General features: G+C 39.4%; 1 protein-coding gene across 4 annotated transcripts in view; it reads left to right on the top strand.

Annotated features, from left to right (window-relative positions):
- znf385a (zinc finger protein 385A) overlaps positions 1-503 on the top strand; it is a 55,683-nt gene extending 55,180 nt beyond the window's left edge. For all 4 annotated transcript variants that reach the window (XM_085259702.1, XM_085259703.1, XM_085259705.1 and 1 more), the window contains one exon: positions 158-503. In XM_085259702.1, coding sequence (XP_085115828.1) covers positions 158-406 — 249 coding nt within the window. In that variant the 3' untranslated portion in view covers positions 407-503. The remainder of the gene's footprint in view (positions 1-157) is intronic.
- The last annotated feature ends 13,976 nt before the right edge of the window (positions 504-14,479 follow it).

Below are 14,479 nucleotides of genomic sequence, written 5' to 3'. Positions count from 1 at the left end.
CTCCTACCTCAACCTAACTGAACTTTCTGAATTACAAAAGTGCATGGTGTACAGTTGTTTCACTTGCATGTGTTGACCTTCTGAAACTAATCAATGTTACCCCCCCCCCCCCCCTCCTTTCTCTCTTGTCTTGTACTGTTATTGATTCTGTTTTTAGTCTTCTTTGACCTTCTCCAAGGATCTCACCAAAGCTTTGGGTGCCGGGCTGCTGCCCAACCCTTTGGCGGTTGCGGCAGCAATGGCCGCCGCAGCGTCCTCAAACCCACTGGCTCTCCGCGCGGCTGCTCCCGCACACCATCCACCTCATCACATTTTGCAAGGCCCGCCTCTCAGCCACGCAATCCTGAGACCTGCCCCGGGGCCCATCCGCACCACTCACGGGCCAATCCTCTTCTCTCCTTACTGACACATAACCATCTGACTTCAGCCAGTCAGGAACATCCACTCCAAAAGCACACTGTGAAGCTACAAACATGATCAACTAACAGCAATTGATAAGGGGGGAGGGGGGGGGGAATCTGATAATATAAATATCTGACTGAGAGAATAGCAAGGGAACAGTGGAAAGGAGTACAAGTCTCTATTTTTCCCTTTACCTGAAACTCTCCATTCACTCTCCCTCCATTTCAAAAGACTTTTTGAGTGATCTGCAGATGGAATTATCAGAGATTGATAGTCATTATGCATCAAACTCCCTTGTACATTTCTCACCTCCTGGTCCCTCCCTTGCACTGTGGCCCTCTTGTGGCCACCTCAATAGCTACAGAAGAAACACATGCAGACCTTTCTAGAAACGTTCAACCACGTGTAGTGTTACATAATTATTCCGGGACAGGTTGTTTTTTCCACCTGTCACCATGGCTAAATGTGTTCTTCTCATCCTATGCACCTCAAAAACAAAGACAATAATGTTATGTCAGTAGGGTAGCTGCTTCCATCAGTCTTTGCTGTGTGCGCCACATGTAGCTGTACAGGCTTCAACGGCACTGTACATGTCCTGCTCCGTGCCGGAGGTCAGCAGCTCTCCAATTTGTGACATTAGGTCTCCGCTAGATACAACATGACTTTGGCTGACAGGCAGGTGGTAGCCACATCCGAACACGTCTGATGGTTGGGGGGATGAGTGGAGCAGAAAAGTGACTGTGGGGGGTTGTTCTTTGCTGTCATTTCCTGAGAGGGTGAGGTGAGAGGAAGGCTGGCACGGGTCACTGGATGGATTCACCACAGGCAACTTGCAGACATACACAGGCCTGGACAAATATGTTTTAAAATAGATTGTACCAACAAAAATTGCTACAGGCCACATCTGCCAACCTCCATAACAGTCAGAGAATAGGCTCACCAAAGGGGAGAGGAGATGAAAGAAGCAGCAGAAATCACACATTAATACATATTGTACTGCCGGGTTTAAATACTCGATCACCATCTTTAGCTTTGATTGCATTTTATGGAAAGAATTCTGCAGTTTTACAAACAGCAGTTTGAAATAAAGTACTTGGGAGAGAGAAAGAGAGAATAGGTGTTATGCTTCAGCTTGGATTATTTCAAAGCCAATCATCATCCTCACATCTCCCTGGTCTTCATTCGCAGGCTGACTGTGTAGGTGGGCAAGTATGACTTGTGTACCACCCTTTGTCCTAATTTCTTCTCCATGCCACCTCACAACAGGATGCTACACAGCGTTCTGCATCACTGGGTTGACCTCTCCCAATTCCTGCACTATCCTTCTCCTCAGCTCCCTATTATCCAAAGGTTCATATGAGTCTATTGTGGGAGACACATCAACACTGGCAACCACGATGCTGAAAGGCAACAAATTAAATAGAGGAAGTTGAAAGCCAAATACATTCTTTGACAAATGATCTTGAGCTGAAGCGACAACCAAGCCAGAAGCCCAGAGAAGCCGCCCGGAGCAGGAGCCGAGACGTCCAGCCCAAGGCATCTATTGATACTTCCTGTCTTACAACTGAAAGCCATGAAACACACCATGATTTGTTTTCTTTTACAAAGACTGGTGAGCACTTTGTTTTTCTTGTTTGGTTTGGACTGTTGGTTTACATTTATATCACACATTTTAAAAAAAGAGCAAAATAGAAAACATGATAAAAAAAATATTTTTGTAGGTAGGAAATGTTATTAACGTCATCAAGGGAAACAAGGAAAAGGGTGAAATTATCAGAGAGTGAATTATATAAGGGACTCAGCCAGAATGATATAAACAGGCAGATCGACTGACTCGGTGGGGAGCCACAAACACTAGCTAAGCAGCAGCAGACTTATCTTGCCTGACAGCTTGAAACTAACACCCTTTTCTGAACGAGATGTACACTGTGCCCTTTCATTGAGAAGCAATGAGCTCTAATGTCTTACCTTTGTCTGAATATTGCAATGCAATGAGCAATTTTTATCAGAGTGACTTGTTATCATTGTGACATGTTGTGACATATTGTCTGGAGTCATGTGTAAAGTGGGAGCACGCCAGCTGACTGACTTTTCTGTTCTTCCATGGGGAGTGCAACTTCTTGAGGGGATTGAGGTGGGGACGGAGAGACAGAGGTGTAGCTAGAGATAGGGACTGACCCTTCATATTAAAGGGCCTTTTTACTATGGTAATCTCTGCTTGGGGAACAGGGTACAACACCAGGTATCAAGGGATTAAAGCTAGATCTGTTCAACGGGTTTTTTGTTTTATTTGGACTTAACGAATTGCATTTTGTTGTTGTTTTTGTTTTTTGTTTTCTGTGTGTGAGAAATATGTCTAAGTGAAAACCTAAAGGAACATTATCAATGCCATTACTTAAAAAGAGAAGCTGGCTCTGTGTCAGCTTCCACCATTGTGTTCTTTTTGTTGCTGAACTTAATCTTCAAGTTCATTTTGTGAGTGAAATGCTATTCCAGCATCCTTGCTTTTCTTCCTGTTGGTGTGTGTACTATAAGTATTCTAGTGTGTGTTGGGACCTGCTCTGTCCCCACTCCCCACCAATCAGAGACAGAGGCAGCCTGGATCTATAGAGTGGCCTAACACAACTATGGGGACAAAAACCTGCGTGTGTTTGGTACAGTGAGATTCATCAGTCGTTCTGGATTCAAGTCACAGAGTTGACCAATAACCGAGCCTTATCAAAGTACTGCAAAGATGTCCCTGGTAGGTCAGTCAAGTAGCACCACTTGTCCTTGATATGTTCATAAAGTGGTAAACACCAGAGAGTCATTTTCATCATTCACATGTGGGAAATAAATGGTATTCCTATTTTCTGGGCAGGTATTTCATGTTAGCTGTGTTTAGGCTACTAGCCTTAGCCTTATTCTGCCCTCGGTCTTTCTCAGAGCAGAGAGAGAGAGATGGAGAGGCTATGGTGTAATTTTGTCTTGCCAATAAATTTATTTTTGAATTTCATTATTAGAGGGACAAAGACTTTGTATGGCGAATTGTAGCAATACCTGACTCATTCTGGCTACTCTTGTTTATTGCAATAAGAAAATTAAACAATAAATGTGTATGTGAGTAAAACATTATAAATGTAATTTAAATGAAAAAGAAACTTTATGGTAAGTACTACTGGTATCAAGAGAAACCATGGTGGAAAAAAGTAAATGTCAATAAATCATTAAATGATACTGTCTGTGGAGTTTTTATGAATCAAACAGTGTGGTGCTTTCTAATGCCAGCCATCCAACTGCATGACCCTAGCTGGGAGTGTCCAGTCACAGAGCTGGAATTAAAATGAGTGAACTGCTTTAAATCATGGGTGGAGACTCCAGGCCTTAACGGCCAGTGTCCTGCAGGTTTCAGATATCACCCTATCAACAAACCTGAATCAAATGATTAGCTCATTACCAGGACTCTTACTCTGGAGAACTTTAAGACAAGTCGAGGAGGTAATTTAGCCATTGTTGGATCAAGGACATCTAAAACTTGCAGGACACCAGCCCTTGAGGCCTGGAGTTCCCCGTCCTCTAATCAGTCAATCACACTTAATATATTTAGGCATGTACACATGGTCAAGCCAACCTTCTGAAGTTCAAACCAGGCATCAGAATGTCGAAGAAAAGCAATTTAACAGACTTGAAACGTGGCATGGTTGTTGGTGCCAGCTGGGCTGGTCTAAGAAGCTGCTGAACTACTGGGATTTTTCCACACAACCACGTCTAGGGTTGAATATAACTATCCAAATTAAAGATTGCATCCTGTTTGCAGCAGTTCTCTGGGTGAAAATGTGCTGTTTTCAGAGGTCAAAGGAAAATACCCAATTGCTTCAGGCTGAAAGGAAAGCATCAGTAAACTGAACAGCCACTTGATACAACCAAAGTATGCAGAAGAGTACTTCTGCAGGTACAACAGCAGAGGGGCCGTAGCAGCAGAAGACCACACGAGGTACCACTCCAGTAAGCTATGAGGAAAACTGAGGCTACAATTTGTACCCACTCACCTAAACTGGACGACAGAAAATAACATAGCAACATAGAAAATAACTGTTCCAACAGTCACAAGAACACAAAGAGAACAGTAAAGACAATAAATGGCTCTGTGACACAAATTCTGTTTGTCTTTCTTTTCTATTAGGAAAGGTGATTATTATGAAACATATGAATCTATTAAAAAAGAGCTCATGTCTCACTGTTATGTCGAACCTGTCAGAAAAATCACAAAGTGACTTATTTTAAATAGGTCACAAGTAAAAATGGCTGCAAATCCCTGCATGAAGGTGTAATTTAGCTAGACAAATAAAACAGTTTTTAAAAAATAGCCCACCAACTCTATGAGCTCAGTGGTCAAATATATATTAAAAGATAGCTGAGGTCATGAAATGAACATTTTAGTCATAGGAAAACTAGACAGTGGGAGGACAGTTGGTGGCACTGGTGTTTGTTAAAGCTTTGGGACCTTAATAAAAAAAATCTAAGGGTTGAAGATGTGTTCCACAAGAGCATATAGAAGAACAATATCTTTTGTGACAGCAGATGCAACTATGAGAAGGAGTAGCTGACTGGTCCTGCATTGCATCTTCAAATGAAAAGCAGCATTGTACTGCCTGGAGACTATTGCTGATTTCTTGTGATACACAGCCCTCAAGCTGTTCCCACGAGACTTCTTTTGAGCATTACCAAACAGATCGACTGCTTGGCAGTAGCTGTGTGATTCTTATATCAATACACAATTTGGCCACTAGATGGTCCTGCTGTGATTACCGAGAAGCAAGTCTCACAATGCAAGCACGTCAGACTTGTGTAACACTGCAGTTCTTCAGTTAAAATTATGAAGACTGATAATCACGTACATTCAGTATTGAATGTACACCACGTATAAATATCTATTGTTTGACTGCCTGTCGGCAACGTACAGATGCAATGCATTGCCATATGGCAGAGACAGGATAGGGAAATTGTACAGATGGCCTCTATGCTACTGTCTTTAGTTTCAAAGGAGAATTTTACAAGTTTGGGTCCTTCCATGTTGTTATTTTATGTGCTGAAGCCTCGTAAGAAGTACCAGTGTGGGAATAAAAAACACTAATAAAAATAAAAGTTTTTTAAGATATTTATTTGATTATTGCATTTTAAGGAAAATATATTGGTTTAAAATTAGAGTGCCACGACTTCTTCTTTTTGTTTTTTTTTTGCCTATAAGAGGCAGACATGACAAGTTCTTTCTCGAGAGGTCCATGCATTGAGACGTGGAAATAAAACAGTGAGGTGGTCAGAAAGAGGTTTTCAAATGGAATCTGAAGAGGCAGAGATGCACTTTTCTCTTAATGGAAGTCTGCTTTTGAGTGGAGAGGGTGTGTTTCAGGTCTACTTTTCTTTCTTCCTGACACTCTTCTTATTTCTAAGAGGGTTTTTTCTTTTAATAGTTTTGTATCATACATGTTGCAGGAAAAAGAAAGATATGTAGGGAGCCCTCCTGGTGGCATAGTTGGAAAAAGTATAAGATATTGTTGCATCCCATGAGACGGGATGATGGGACGATGTATACCCATCAGTAACTCATAGTTTCAAGTTATCAATATGCTATTAGTTAAAAATACAGACTGTGACAATGTGATAAATGCATTACAGTCATATTGGCACACTAAGTGGGGGTATTATCACTTATAAAGCAGGTTTATATTGATTCTAACATTTCACCTTATCATACCATCCCAAATAAGATATGTTGATATAACTCACATCCTGTCTGTGTAAATAAGGAGGCATACAACATACAGAGTTTGCTGTTTCAGTTTATGTGTTCATGAAGTCACGCAATGCAATAAAGTGCAGAGTACCTGGAGCACTTTGGGCAATGGGTGCAGCTGTTCAAGCAGCAACAACCAAAATCTACCATCAAAAACAAAAGCGTTCAAATAAATATTCACAAAAGTCACTCAACAAAAATATTGCATATAAAGAGCTCCTTCTATGTAATTGTAGATGGAGCCGTTTTACATTTGTGCTAACGGGGGGAAAAAAAAAAAAATCAGAGAAAGGTGATTTCTACACCTGTTTTTAGTCCTAAACATACACGCATGAGACACACATCTTCTCTTTAGCAGGTTTCGCTGCATAATTTGCCATACAGGTGTCTACTTCAGCACTTCAGCAGGTTTAAACTCTATAAAGTCATCTGGGCCAGTTTAGTGCATGACAAATAAATAATCGTTGCATGCCGTGCGATCTTCTTCCAACTTAAACATCTTTTTAAGTTGGAATTTAAAAAAGAAAAAATAGAAGAAAGGCATTTTGTGGAAGAACCTTTTCAAAATCTGTAGAAATACAAAGAAATTTTTACACAGTGACTCTAAAAGTGTTATACAGTAGAGAAAATATGAAGTCTAAATATATCACCAATGGAAAATTCTTGGAGGAAAAACAAATTGTAACATGCACAAAAAAAGTCATCAATTTGACATATTCTGAGTATTAATCCACTTTCTGTATGCAAGAAATGAAAGCAGATATTAGTATAAACTGTAAAGGTTTCTGAATTATTGAAAGTCATGGGAGCCCACTGAGATATTTTTTGAGCAAATAGTTGCCAGTGCAGCGACTCGGTGTGTTACAAAGCCCGTTGTTGCATTTCAACTAGAGAATGACCAAGCTGAGTCGCAAATCAAATCGTAATTACAATTCAAACCCCACGGATAATTAATATCATATCAGACACAGAGCTAATGGATCACCAGCATGAAAAGACATCCCTCTCTCACTCTTACGGCTAAGGTTAATTTAACTGCATGCTGCCTCCACCAACATGACATGGCAGGGTCAGGTACATCAGAACAGATAATTAGAGCAGACTCTGCAGATAGCCTGGAAGGAGACAGAGAAGACGCAATGGAGCAAATGATTCCATAATGCAATTTCTTTAACTAGTTGCAATATTGTGTTGATGCCAAATGTAGCTCTTTCTTTTTTCAGTTCAACTTGTCATCTTCTTTTTTCAAATGTTGAATGTCTTTCTGTTCTGTGCAGTGTTTGTGCAACTTCGTTTACCAGAATTACAGTATAGCATAGGCTCCTCATTTCAGATAAAACGACTTCCTTCCTTCATTTGAAACATGTCTCTCATTTGTTTCATTCATGTTCTTTCTATTTTTCTTAACTACAAAGAACAATCTTAATAAAAATTAAGAAACCTTTAGACACCCAACAGGCATCCGAGGAAAACGTGAAATTAAGCGATCAATCCTCTGACTAATATGTTGTTCTCCTTTGGGAAATTAAGTCAGTCCTCAACAATAGCCAAACTGCAGCTCGGGGTCACTCACAAGAAAACGGTCCCAGAGGAAATGTGTGGATACAAAGAGCCCATGTAATATAACAATAATGTAAGTGCATTGCAGCAGACCTTGAGTCTACTATGCTGGTCATTATGAACTCTTGAGAGACAGTTGCCAAATATGCTTTCATGTAGCATCTCTGCAGTTTCAAGGCTGCGCTGTTGGTGTCGGGATCTCATAACACAAATGTGAAAGAATGATCTTCAGTCCTTCGTGCAGGAGTAGGCGGGCCAGTCGAATTGGCCTTCTGCTCTATCACAGCATGGGTCACGGAAGGAGTGAATTGAATTAACTATTACGAAGAAGTGATTTGAAACCCATGAATAAAATCCACTTTTTGTCCTTGTGACAAATGTGATAGAAAAAAAATGCACAGTGCATTTAAATAAAATATATTAAATATCTTTTAAATGCTTGAGAATTTGAGGCCTCTGCCTATTTATTTTCCCACAATGCACTGAGCATTTCTTCTTCACTCACCTCTTTTTGCCCTCTACAGTGCATCTGGAAAGTATTCACAGCACTTCACTTGTTTCAGATTATGTCATGTTACAGCTTGTTAGCAAAATACATTTTCACCTGTAAATTCTACACACAATACCCCAAAATGACAAAGTTTGTTCACAGCCTTTGCTCAATACTTTGTTGAAAAATCTTTGGCAGCAATTACAGCCTCAAGTCTTTTTAAGTATTAAGTTACAAGCTAGAAACACCTATTTTTCTTTGCGGAACCTCTCGAGCTCCATCGGGTTGGATGGGAAGCATTGATGCACGGGTATTTTAAGATCTCTCCAGAGTTGTTCAATCAGGTTCAAGTCTGGGCTCTGGCTGGCCCACTCAAGTATATTCACAGAGTGGGCGCAAAGCCACTTCTTTCTTATCCTGGCTGTGTGCTTAGGGTTATTGTGCTGTTAAAAGATGAACCTTTGCCTCTTGTCTCCAAGCATATCTCATTGCTGCATTCAGCAGTTTCCCTTAACCCTGGACAGCCTTCCAGTTCTTGCTGCAGAAAAAAATCCCCATAGCATGATGTTTCCACCACCGTGCTTCACTGTTGGCAAAGGTATGGTATGGGCCAGGTGATGTGTGGTCCCTGGTTTCTTGCAGACATGATGCTTGACTTCAGGCCAAAGAGTTCAATCTTCCATCAAGTTTCATCAGACTAGAGAATTTTGTTTCTCATGATCTGCAGTTTCATCTTTTGAAAAACTACAGCAGGGGTGTCATGTGCCTTTTATTGAGGAGTGACGTCTGTCTAGCCACTCTACTATAAAGGCCTGAATGGTTGACTGCTGCAGAGATCCTTCTGGACGGTTCTCTGCTCTCAGAGTGACCATCAGGTCCTTGGTCACCTCTTTGACTAAGGCCCTTCTTCCTCAATCACATAGAATTTCCCAGTCGACCAGCTCCAGAAAGAGTTCTGGTGGTAACAAACCATCCATTTAGAGATGATGGAGGTGCTCATTGGGACCCCCAATGCTGCAGATGTTTTTCTGAACCTTTTCCCAGATCTGTGGCTCGATATTTAGTCTTCCGGCAATGACAGAAGTTCATGCACCATATAGCAGCATATGGACATCTACACTGAAATAAAAAATTTAAAAAGCAGAATTTGTAACAGAACCTTAATTTTCTTAAGTGCATCCATTACAGCACTGTGTAGAAAACATAACAGAGAAGCAGCTGCAACTCCAAAAGTAACTTTACTAGTATTCATTTTTAAAATATTTGTGATTACTTCTTCAAGGTTAAAAAGACAATATGACCGTAATAGTATCATTTTAACATACTGCCCCTGGAGTATTTAGCAGCAAATATACTACTGTCAGTACTGTACACCTTGCTGTTGTGATTAGCCAAAAGCCACAGGGAGACACAGATGTTTTTCCAAGAATTTTCTATTTAAAGCTTCCATAATGCATGAGCGTACACCCTGAAGCGTTTCAGGAAATGATGGTGATGAAAACTATGGTGGGGAGAGCAGCGGATGAGAGAAATGGTGACACTGAAGCTTGATGGTCAGACACTGGATGCAATGTGAAAGATAGGGTGCCACTTTTAATTAGAAGATGAGTTACTGACGAGAGGAAACAAATAATGTTGTCATTCAGCTGTATCCTGTTGTGACAGCCACTCACTAATTATCTTTCTGTCCTGTCATGCATCTGTTTTCCTTTTCTTAGCTGTTAAAGCCAAATATCATTAATGTGTCTTGGTGTTTAGTGTAGCATCTAAATAAAGAACCGGATGATTAATAAATGATGATTAATAAATCCTGCTAAAAACTGTCAGAGGAAAAATGTATAGCTTTTTGATATAAAGCCACAACAGCTGCAACCTAAACATCTAGAAGTTAGTTTCCTGATTGTTCACATGAATTGCTACATCCTGTATAATCCACTGTATATTACAGACTGACATGACTCTGAAAAGTGCCATAAATGTGGATTCTTTCAATTTGACAACTGCCAGCAAGGGGCAACTCCTACTGTGAAGTTTCTGGAAATGCCCACCTCTGACGAATGACCATTGAGCAGTTAGGCTACAATGACTGCAGGCAGATGTAAGATATGGTGCAAACCTACTTTTGTTATTTTTTATTTATCAACCATTTATTTAAAACTGCACCTCTGGTGAGCACTTGTGGCCTCTACAAGCAGCAACCCCTGATTGCGTGGGCAGCTACTGATGAGCTACACTTAGCTCTGAGGTGTCAGCAGGGTTCCCATGCTTCCCAAAAGGCAAATGAGCCATGTAACAATTTTTGTATATTATAGCCTTTAATAAAAACTATCACCAACAGCACCCACAAATACTTTATTATTACATTACATTAAAAATGACCTAAAACCCCCAATCAGCTTCCCTACTTTAATCTCAGTCTTGATTTCTTTGTGAATCTTTAAATTATGCTCAAACTCGTGGAGAAGCTTTGCCTGAACAACATGGAGAGAACAAACAGTTGACTGAAATCAGCACTGGTAGCACTGTTTACAATAATTACACAAATACATGGGCTCAGATAGTGATCAGTTAAATTTGGGGCTAATATTATCTTTTTATCTTGCAGCATCTTATCATACGCAAAGTAGCTGCTCAAGAGCCTTGAAGCCAGAATCACAAAAATCATCAAAAATATTTAAGAGTTCTCATTTGCAGGTTGTAAATGTTTTTCCTAAATTGCAGAGTACTAGAAAATTTTCCACTATTACCTGAAACAGCCTTGAGACAACAGTGGTTGTGATTTGGCACTATTTTAGTAAAACTGAATTGAATGAAGTTGCTCTGAACCAGTAACTTGACTAATAACATCAATAAAAGCTCAGTTTCAAGTTTAATTTAGGATAACATAATGATTTTCTAAATTATATCCATATTTATATAAAATTAAGGATAAATCGTGGTTGTCTCATGATTCAAAAGTCAACACCATGAGTGCACAGAGTTTCTCAGTCAGAACCAAAACCTAACATCAAAGAATTGAAGCTGACTTCACTAAATCAACATGTCAGTTAAATAAATCACAAATTCCACATTAAAGGCAGATGTCGTCCTTCTTTCCATTTTGTTCCAGCATCCTTCCCACACGGGTGTTTAAAGTTATTCTGGATGACTGGGCCACTTTTCAGACTGGTTGGCCAATGTTTTCATTGAAAATACTTTTTCACAGCAATTTGATATTTGATGGAAAATGATGTTTAACACATTAAAATATACATCTGTGTCATGACTTCGTATTTATCTCTCACACTCATGAATGTGGTGGGTGGGGGGGGGGGGGGGGGGGGGGTTGGTTGCCTCAGGACTGGATACAGACGCCCCAGGCGGGAATTGATCTGGCAACCCTCCTCTCCACTACGCTACCCAGCTGCTAGAAACTTGACCAATACCAAGGGCTCAGAGAAGAGCAGGTGAAGGTAACAGTGGTCCCAGGGGTGATCGGAGCACTCGGTGCGGTGACTGCCAAGCTAGGCGAGTGGCTCCAGCAGATCCCAGGAACAACATCGGAGATCTCTGTCCAGAATAGCGCCGTCCTAGGAACAGCTAAGAAACTGTGCAGGACCCTCAAGTTCCCAGGCCTCTGGTAGAGGACCTGAGCTTGAAGGATAGACCGCCCTCAGGGGCAAGACAATCAGAATCAGAAAGATTCTGATTCTATTTATCCCCAAGGGGCAATTAAGATATATATATATAGAGAGAGAGAGATAGATAGATATATAGATATATTCCATTAACTGTCCCACATACTGACAATGGGTGTACCAGGATTTAGGATTTATTTGTATACTTCATAACTTTTATCTAGTGCTGCATAACAGTGAAATCAAACAAACAAATAAAAAAGATTTAAGAACAAAGAATATTGACCTGACAACAGCAAAGAAACTTTATATTCGGGTTCTTATACGTCAACAACCAATAAATAAATATATATCTACAAATTACAATTTAAAATACATGTTTACATGTTTCCTTTGACTAATTTCCCAATGAATATTAATATGCAATTTAAAATATAACCTTATCAGCTGTTGTTTTGTTTTTTTGTGCTTGTGGTTTGAGCATTTAGTATTTGAATGAAAACAATCAGCTATCAGATTCTTTAATGTCTTTTTATTTCAGGAAATAAAGATTTGGAAAAACATTTTTGTCATTTGCTTTATCATGTTGGCTCTTTTAGATCGCTTATGGATCTGTTTCACTTGTGAAGTGTTATATTACACCAATAATATTTATTTCCCTTTTTTATATGTTGCAAAATTGCTAACTAGCATTTAAGTGTTGCTTTGTTCACTTGCCTTTGACCATGTATTTATGGACAGTGTATTATCATAAGCAAACCACACTACAATCATTCTAATCAGAAGATGAAACTGACAGATAAAAGTCACATTATGTAGTGCTGCCATATTTAATGCATGTGAGTATCAGATAGTGATGCCTAATGAGTTTTTAATGTGCACTCCATGCTCACGATAGACTCGAAGTCTCCTCCTCCTAGCATATTATCAGGTTTTATCATACTTGGCTGTCTCTGACATCCTCTCGTTTAAACAGTCAGCTTCTCCAGTAAGTGAGGTGGAATAAAGGTGTAGTCCATCTGCCATGTCAATGACAACCCTCTCTTAAGACGAACCTAAAACACAATCAGTAATTCTACATGGACTGAGCGATTTGCTCTCATGTCTAGCCTGACAGACGTGGTGCCAGCTGTGTTTACCAGGACATTGTGTGTTATGAACATAATCACTTTACCAACCCCTGCCTACCCGTTATGGATGGCACTTGTCATTTACAGAGGAGAGCCCTGGGCCATCAGTCATCGCTATGTGTGAGTGTGTTCCTGCACAAGTGTTTCATTGTGTTTCGTGAGGGTGGGGCTGGTTGGGCTTTTTTGTACATTCTGTCCGTCTGTGGAAAGCAACAAAACAAGATTTACTCAAATACAATCACTGAACAGAAACATTTAAATGCAGTACTGTGAGCATTCAACAATTACACTTGCAAGCTCACATAGCTAATCGGCCATTACATTCAGAGCAGACACTGGGCATTTATAACTCAGTCCTGCTGCCAGAATATTAGTCACCATGTAACAGCCATGCCATTTTGTAAACTGTGGTATGACTTTATTTAGAACTCCACTTGCCCACCAGCTGTTTTGATTCTCTTCATTGCAACGACATTAAAAGTCTATTCACTTGTATTCACTTTTTTTAAAGATATTAAAAATAACATTAGAACACACACATTGTACATATGTTTTAGACACGTTTGAAGGAGGAAAGCAACATAATACTGTGAATAATTCAGTTATTCAAAGTATAAACAAAATTTAGAAATGAGTGGACTAAAAGCAAAAGGCGCCCTTTCGATGTACACAGAGGTCAAACGTGCTGTGTGCTCTAAACTGGCAGTTTCAGTTCTAATCTTTATACAAAGTGCCAACCTAATTATATTACAATTATTTTCCAGTACCAGTACAGCATAAGCTAATACTTCATACTGCAGCAATTTGATTGTAGAGATGCTGATTTGACGATCAAAAACACAGACTGTTTTTTGGGGGTTGCCAAAAGGATTACATTTATACTACTGATACTGGGTGATGAGCTCACAAGTGAGTCGAGCCACAATAGCATCTACCCAGCAATCTTAAAACTTACTTTATTGAGTTTTAATCTGCAGGTTTCTATCCAGCATTCTGAAATTGGTCGATTTAGAGTAAATTTAGAGTAAAATCGACAATATTGTTTTCACTAATCAGATGATAAGAGCACATTTTTATTATTGAGCTTATGTAAGGAAATATATAAGGAAGAAGAGATGATTCACTGAGAGTGTCAGGTCAGCATTTGCAATATGGCATCCAGATAAATAGGAAAAGTTTTATGTAAAACTTTTTATATATCCAGAATTTGGTCCCACAGTGCTATTATTATTAGTAGTAGTAGTAATAATAATAATAATAATAATAATAATAATAATAATAATGATGATGATGATGATGATACATTATATTACATATTATTTATAGGTGCCTTTCAAGGTACTCAAGAACACCTTAAATACCAAAATCACTGTATGTATATGCAAAGAATTTAATAGTTCAACACAAAGAATTAAATAGTTCAACCAATACAGAATCAAACAGAACAAAGAAGCTTGAACAGATGTGTTTTAAGACTGGCATTAAAATAGAGAGGGAATCAATATTG

Source organism: Mchenga conophoros, linkage group LG20 (genome assembly GCF_057382185.1).
Source record: "Mchenga conophoros isolate Kocher_MC1m ecotype Shallow Benthic linkage group LG20, M_conophoros_male_GT1.1, whole genome shotgun sequence".
In the NCBI taxonomy this organism is placed as follows: domain Eukaryota; kingdom Metazoa; phylum Chordata; class Actinopteri; order Cichliformes; family Cichlidae; genus Mchenga; species Mchenga conophoros.
The sequence above is the reverse complement of the archived record's forward strand: the minus strand, read 5'-3'. Positions and strand labels throughout refer to the sequence as shown.